At 36.8% G+C, this 8,168-nt stretch overlaps 1 protein-coding gene across 5 annotated transcripts in view; it reads right to left on the bottom strand.

The window, feature by feature from the left end:
• Positions 1-215: 215 nt before the first annotated feature.
• Positions 216-8,168, bottom strand: part of SHC3 (SHC adaptor protein 3) — a 66,167-nt gene continuing 58,214 nt past the window's right edge. For all 5 annotated transcript variants that reach the window (XM_071581177.1, XM_071581174.1, XM_071581175.1 and 2 more), the window contains one exon: positions 216-6,162. In XM_071581177.1, the coding sequence (XP_071437278.1) occupies positions 6,034-6,162 (129 nt within the window). In that variant the 3' untranslated portion in view covers positions 216-6,033. The remainder of the gene's footprint in view (positions 6,163-8,168) is intronic.

Raw genomic sequence — 8,168 nt, 5'->3', positions numbered from 1 at the left:
ATTCTACTGGCTTGAGTAATTCATTGGCTTATTAATATTCAATATCTTGGTAAACCTTGCAGAATGGCATGCATTCTGCTACAAAATAGGCCTCTCTTCAGGTGAATTAAAAAAGAAAAAAACAAAAACACAAACCCAAACCAACAATTAAGGCCACATATTCAAACTGGAACATAGGAGAACAGACTCAAGCTCACTTTACATGCATTTCAATCTAATAGTAATGCTCACTGTTTTATTACTTTGGTTAAACGTATACAAACTGAATAATCAGAAAACAGTTTTGCATGACACTTATATTCCAAACTATGTTGTTCAAGGACTTCCTCAGAGACAAAGTTTGCCTCTAGAACCAGAATACCACAACAGCAGACAGGCAAAAACTTGAGATTCATGAAAGTGGTTGGGAATACAAATTATCACAATATTTTCACATACATTACTTTTTCTGCAATTCTCATTCTAAAATGTTTCTAAAAGTAATAAATATTAATAAATAATAAGTGTACAATAAAATCCCCTTTTACAGCAAAATAGTAATTTTTTAAATTTTGTTGTTGCTGCCTACACAATGCAAAGAAAATTGTTTACCTCAAAAGAAGAAACTTGGCTTCTTTCAAGGTTTAACTCTGCAGGACTTCACTGAGAAGCAGTTATCACACCAGTCAGACATAAATGACAGAAATATATACCAATTATAATCTTTACATTCTTCACTTATTAGAAAATTTCACTTCTTTTGAATTAAAGTACGTCTGGATGTGTTTGGTGTTTTTTGTCTTACTGGACAAAAAGGAGGACTGCTCAAAAAATCTTTCATTTGACCTGAATTCTGTTTGATTTTCATGATCTTAATCTCAATGTGTGACACTACCTGTCTTTTCTGAGTCATCTGCACTGTCCCTTACACCATGAAGTAGCAGCATGAGTCAGTTTTAGCTTCTTTCTAACTTCGGTTTCCACAGCCTGTTTTGTTGTTATACAAGGCTTAAACATGCTTTATATGGCACTTTTGTTAGAAATGTATAGCTCTGAAATCTTACTCCCCTTACTGAGACAAAAAAAAGAAAAAAGTAGCCCTGCTTTTTCTCAGTGGAAGTCATCCAAAATGCTTCTGTTGGAGTATGCAGAGGAACAGATCAGGGCTTATGAACATAAATGTCTCAATAAGAGATGAGCAGTAGGCCTTGCATCTCCAGAGGTTCTGCTTTAACCATATCAACCAATTAGCATCTTTATAATTTGGCAACATCTCACTATTCTCATTAGTGACTTATATGCCTTTTGACTCATGTTTCCAGGCTTCACATTTTTTATCCCTGAAGTTTTCTCTCTCAGGACAGCTTTTCACTCTCTGTCCAAGCCTCTGGTTAACTGCAGGCATATTGTATGTCCATGTTATCTTTTCCACAGGCTTGCCCTCACTCCAGCTGCATCCAATGCAGATATGACCAGGATACACAGACACTGTCTGAGTGTGCACAGTAAGTCCGGCTGATCACAGAGCTTTGAATGAGAATCTACCAGTTTCCTGGAAGCTTTGAACAAGCACAGATTTGTGAAGAGTGCAAACCTTGGTTTGGGTAAAAAGACTCTGTAAATCAATACGGTTTTGACAGTACACTGAGGTAAATCTGAGTTTGGGCTTTATGCAGATATATTTTGAAACTGGAAGATAAAAAGGGATGTATGTGTGTTACTTCAGTTTAGACTTTATGTATGCAAATATGGTTTGCTTGATATAAATTCTTAGTTCTACCACTTACTTCAGATAGACATTGGAAGATAAGAACAAAGTCTTGAAAGTAGGGCTTTTAGGCTTTTTCAGAATATTCACACAAATTCCAAATATCTACCTTAGACATGCAAATTTCCTAGAAGCTGCAAAACTCTGCTTGTTTTCAAGTGGAACATTTGATACTTAGAAATATCTAAATATGCATCAATTCTATTATCAATATATTGTAGTTGGCATCTGGCACTTGATGTGCCAGCAGCAATCACTCAGTGGCATAATTTTTTTAAAATTTTCTTCATCTTGTTGCATGCCAGAGGACCATGATGATATGCAATGTGAGCATATTCCATAGAGGTAAACAAATGAGCTCAGGATATAGAAAATTTAGTGCTGGCAGGTGATATTTACCAGAATGTTAAACAGTGCACATTTTGCACACAAGACTTTGTCCCAGATCTACATCCTTTGTTCAGGCTTTTACTAAATATGTCTGGCAGAGAGATTTCTGGCAGAACCAGTGTTATCTCCCAATGTCAATTGTAGGACATGAAATGGAGTGAAACTACTGTATAACTTTCTGTCCTCACTGTGTGTCCAAAGCCCTGGGCAGGAAGGCAGGCAATAAGCCATGGAAATTGCATCTCCTCATACAGCCACCAGCCAGGCATGGTCAATTTGAACATTCTCTTCTTGCATTAGGGAAGGGAAGCTGGAAGTCCTCACTCTGAGAAACTCCCATTTGTCAGAAGGTAATGCAGTTTTCAAATCACATTTTCTGCCTTTGAGGTTTCATTGCTTCTGAAGCATCTGAAATAATTGAGAGTTTGGGAACATGATTGTTCCTAGATGCCCAGTCTATCACTACTAGCATCACTGGAAAATTTTATTATCTTAATAATTACTCTAGATCTGCAATAAAAGTATTCAGAATAATTTGGTTCACTTCTAAAAGTTCTTGAAAAGAATGGAATGTGTTTTCATTGCCAGTAGTTCCTATAGTTGCAAAATAACTGGAAGCAAAACTGATAATCAGATAGAACTCAAAAGCAATATAGACAGTCTTGCAGGATATTTAGTTTCGGTTCTGAATTCTCAGCTGTTCCCTGGGAAAACATCAATGGATACTATAATATTGCCTAATCTCAGTGATTTCTATTAAGTCTAGAACATTTGTTTTTCAGTAAAACTGCACTTGAAGTCATGGCACTCAATTGCCACCAGCAAGTGTCTAACCCCTGAGATTGAATAAAAGAGTAATAACAAAAGGTGGGGGAACTGTAAACCAAAGGCAAACTTTACAAGGCTCATATTATTATGATGATAGTTGCCAATCACACAGCATTTGAGCCCATCTCATAACTTCTGCATCTCTCGAATTGCTGGGAGTGTTGGCTCCTCACAGAAATGAGCCCAGTCATTCTAGCTGGTTCAAGTAGCTGGTTCAATTAAGTTCAGTGAAAAATGGTGTTTGATGACAACAGATTTGGAACTGCTATCCAAATGGGTGTAGAGTTCTTATAACATTTTCATAAAGGGCGAAGCCAAATCTACCAGAGTGATGGACAAACAGCCATGGCAAGATTCACAGAGTATTGACTGGCACACATGCCCTTCCTTTCTGGACAGCTTTGAGATCATGTAGTTCCCAGTGACTTAGAAAAGCCTCTGGACCCTCCCACCTGGCCAGAGAGGATCTGTTGGCCCATTGCATCAGCAGGGCACTGTCACACACCAGTGGTGCTATTGCTTTCTAAGATCAAACTGCATCTTATGAAGCTATATGTAATCTTTGCACAATCAGTGGACATGCTGATCTGACCAAATTGGCTGTGCCAACAGAGTAGCTAAAAATAGCCACATTTTCCTGGGAGCAGAGTTCATGAAATGTAGTCTGGGAAATATTTCTGTCAAGCTATTTCATTTTGCGTCTCCTTGTCACCTGCTTTCACTTCCAAAATATGCAGCTAAGTGGATGCTAAGTTATTAAAGCTACAGCTAGGACAATTGCAAAAAAAAAAAAAAAAAAAAGAAAAAAAGTTTATTTCAGTGTATGTTAAATGCCTTCAATTCACACACCCAGCTCTTGTCACATTTTTCCAGGATACTTAGGAATCCAAATGGACATAAGCAGCAGATGGGCATTTTGAAGCTACTAAGGGGGTTATGCAGTGGACTCTTACTGAAATGATATGCACCACTCAAAAGAAGAAAAAACACCTTCTCTTATAGATAGTCATATCACAATGAAAACTTTCCACAACATGACTACAGGAAGGTAAGAACATGGAATAACAAATGTTATATCTGAAAAGAAGTGGCAACTGAGATACTTCAGACTGGAATATGGTGAGACATGGAAACTCTCAACTAAAGTCACTCAAGTGGATACTACTTTGGAATATAAGATCTAGTCACCTTTCCTTATAACTTCCAATCTAGTAAAACCAAATTTTAAGAATTCCACTAAATTCAATTCCATACTGGTTTGAGTTGCAATGCAGCATTTAATTTCTATCCTTTGCTCTCAGCTTCCATCCACACCTAGAAATATCAAATAAAAACTACCTGTAGTAAAATTAAACACATGCACTTTGTTTGCTAATGTCTTAGTTTGGCCTCCGGATATCATGATTACAGAATCAAATGGCACAGATCACATGATTAGTCATACATGCCTCAATCATTTTCAGTTTTGAGATTAATGAAAATCAATTTCTGAAGCTGCAGTTTCACCATATTTAAAAGCAGAAAGTACAAGAAAATATTTAATATCACAGTCCTGCCTCAATGTATGATGAGTCCTTCTGTCTGTTTGGTTATTGCTTGACAAATTTTTCAACTTAGCAAATTCTTAGAACCAAATCTAACTTTAAGTAGATTTAAATGTTGACTGCTGCAGGGTAGGCAGATGCTTAACCTAGACTTACCCTGCTGAGTCTTTATGAATCAAGTCTGAAGATTTGATTTGAAAGACTGGTGCTAGAGAAGACCTTGGATTGCTGAAGGCTAAATCTTGACTCTGGCACAAGCTTTGTTTTTACAGGAACTGCATCTATTGAATTTGACTCATAATAAGATTCATAAAATGGGAAAATAACTTCATATAACGCTTAAATGTGAATAGTACATTCATCCCTTAAAGCGTTTCCCAGTACCAAAAGTCAAGGGCATTTCTACCAGAAATGCATCCTTAGTATATTTGTATTTTTTAAACTTGATATTTAGAGAAAAACAGTGTGTTTGCAATACCTATCACTTGCTGAAGGCCAAAATGAAGTTATGCTTTGGGTAGGTAATTGCAAGTGGCAAAATTTGCAAAACTGACCACTGAGTTGGGGTGGTTTTCACTGTTAATAATAAGAAAAGATTTTTCAGGTGTGTCTTTAAACAATCATGTACATCTTGGATTAAGCCTATTAAACACAAGTTATTTGAACTTGTCTACTCAGTATGCAACATCTGAGACTGTTAGTCAAGGACACCTAACTCTTCACCATAAGCAGCAAACTACTTATAAATAACCTTAGCACTGAAATTAATAAATTAAAGTTACAGTATATTGTTACAATATCATTAGAAAAATCAAAGCACATACCTCCTACACAGAGAGACCACACCAAATAATTGCTAAAGATACAAATGATTTGAGTAGTATCATATAAGAATTCAAAATTGACATGAGAAAGATAAAATCCTTTTGATATCAGTGACAGTGGACAATGGTTTCAAAAATATGCTAAATTTCTGAATTGATATACTCAGTTGCTGAATTCAGAGTGCTTCTATGGTTAACTAGCATAATGCACCTATAATCCCCATAGTTGTGCTTCTTAGGTAAAATCAGAAATAAGAATCCTAATATTAAATTTCTCAAGAAATTGAGACTGCTGAATTCTATTTTTTATCTGAACAATCACAATTGTCATTTTTTCTGTTAAAAACACATGGCACAGAAGATAGTTCCATACTGTCAATAGACTGACTCAAAAATATAAATATTTACTACATTTATGTACATAGTATGTATATACACTATCAACAGTCACATTAGAGAATCTGAACAATTTTATTGAAATTACTTTTAAGAAAGCTTTCTGCTGTGATTTCATGTATACATAAAGAACTGAGAATTTTCAAGTGTACCATATGAAATGAGTCTTTTTAAACATAAAAAACCATACTGATGAAGTATATGTAAATATACATTTTTTCAAATGTGTATGTTTGGTTTTTTCAGGTCTGCAATTTCTACCAGTTATAGCTTGTAAATTACAAAAACTAAGAGTTATCTGGAGTCAGTGCTTCCTTTCAGCAGGCTGTTGCAGGCAGAGTTCACTCACTGAAGAAACTATTGGCAAATTATTCTCAAGATGATAGTTGATAAGATGACTTATGCTATCAAAGACACGATCTTTTGTACGAACCTTCAAAAAAAGAGATGCAAGAATATATATTAAAGAGTAATTTTCCTCTTAACTTCACACTAAAATTGTCTAAGAATGAAATGACATAATCATGCTTTAGAGACTAATCCCTTTCCCATCAAACTTGGTGGAAATTTGGCATGTACCCAACTTGGTGTCTGCTTTATCTCTTACTCCCTCTATGCTCACCAAACAGACATTTTGCATGCAACTCCCTAGGCTAGTCTAGTCTTTCTGAATAGGTCTGCTTGAAAACTTTATGTACAACATTTTTTTTCACTATAGGTCAGCTTTTTAGATCGATTTTTCTTCTTCAAGAGACCACCTGCTTCTTTTAAGAGTTTGCACCTTTTTCATTAGAAAGAGCTGTCCTTCCAGATATGTCAGAACCCAACTTCTCTGTGCACCTCAACATTTTTCTGTTTTTTTTTAGCAAAGATCTTCTTCAGGTCCTTGGAAATTCCCTTCCCTGAAAGTGATACAGCCACCATTTGTGCTTAGTTTGGATTTGCCCTGTGCTGCACAGTACATGCCTGTGCCTTTGGAACTGAAACACTTCAGGGAAGGGAATATAATTTTTCTAGCCCACTTACTAGCCCGCTATACTAACATCCTGCTAATACACATTATTACGCCTGTGATAAGACAAAACTGATATTTCAAGATAAAACAGTCAAAATTACCAGAGGAGGCCAAAAACTAATCTATATTACAAAACTAATTATTTAACCAGATGTTCACAAAACATTTCCTTCCTGTGTTTAAAACGAGTCAGACATATGGATTCCACAGACAGAGCATAAGTCCACTCAAGCAAGCATCATGTTGCAGTAAAGTTTTGCGTTGGCCTGGCTCTATACTGCCTCAGAAAAATGCCCGTGAGCACTGCTCTGAGTAAGGAATATCATCTATTCTTCTTGAGCCTTCCACAGGAAGAAAGAACAACTTCATGAAACTTTCCAAAACCAGCTTATGTTGTGGTGGGCGTGCCTCTTACAATATTTCAGTTTTCAACATTAAGTTCTGTCAAAATTGCTATAAACTTCAAAATAGGATGTCACAGGGTTAAAAAAAAAAAAAAGAACTTTGATGGCAGATAATGCCATCTGCTTGGTCCACTTGCAGTTATGTCACTGAAAGAAACCAAGAGGCTACCCCCATTTCCAAGGCATACTGCTTTGAAATGTCACTTTCTCTAAATTCAAAGTTCTATTTTCAAAATGAAAAGGTATCTTTAAAAAATCAGTAACTTTCCTTAACTGTGTTCTGAGATTTTCTTAACACAAGTAATCTGCCATCACCAGAGTTGAAATCCTAATTCTAAATCCAGAAAAAAAAATCCTTAATCCTCCATTTTAAGCATCCCTTGCCAGAAAAAGAGATGTCTTTTTCCTTCTTTATTTTTCTGTTAGCCAGGTGAGAGCAGAAGGAGCTGGGCAGTTAACTCTGCTCTGAAAACACACCCTTAAGAGCTGTAACTGTGTCATTGGGTAATGTGTGTAAAATGAATTTTCAGGGAGCATTTGTGTGAATCCATTTTTAAGAATAATCACACTAATGCCACGTGGAAGAAATGCAAGCCACTGTCACGCTGCTACAGCAGGCTGCACAGAGGCATTTTATCAATGACTCTTCACTCTGACAAGTTGCAAATAGGCCTGCTTAGAAGCTATGTCAGGATCCCATAAGTCACAGAAAAGCTGTTGTTCTGGACGGTGCCTCCTGAGCAAGGCATTTCAGAGGCATTTAGGCCACAATGGCATATCACAAGCACGCCAAGAGAGGGATAGATGTGGACAACAAGCAGGTCCTAACCAAGGAGGTCAGAAAAGTAGAGCTGCTCTAAAAGCAGTGAAAAAATGACGGGAGGGCCTCCAACCTTTGCGGAAGGAAAATGTCTTGGATGTCACTACAGGACCTGAGTACTCCATGCCAGTACTCATGCTGAGTACTCCAGCAGTGCTGCAGAATTGGTGGGACACAGCATCCCTGCACTTGCCACATCA

The sequence above is a fragment of the Pithys albifrons genome, chromosome Z (genome assembly GCF_047495875.1).
Source record: "Pithys albifrons albifrons isolate INPA30051 chromosome Z, PitAlb_v1, whole genome shotgun sequence".
In the NCBI taxonomy this organism is placed as follows: domain Eukaryota; kingdom Metazoa; phylum Chordata; class Aves; order Passeriformes; family Thamnophilidae; genus Pithys; species Pithys albifrons.
This window is presented reverse-complemented; position numbering and strand designations above follow the sequence as displayed.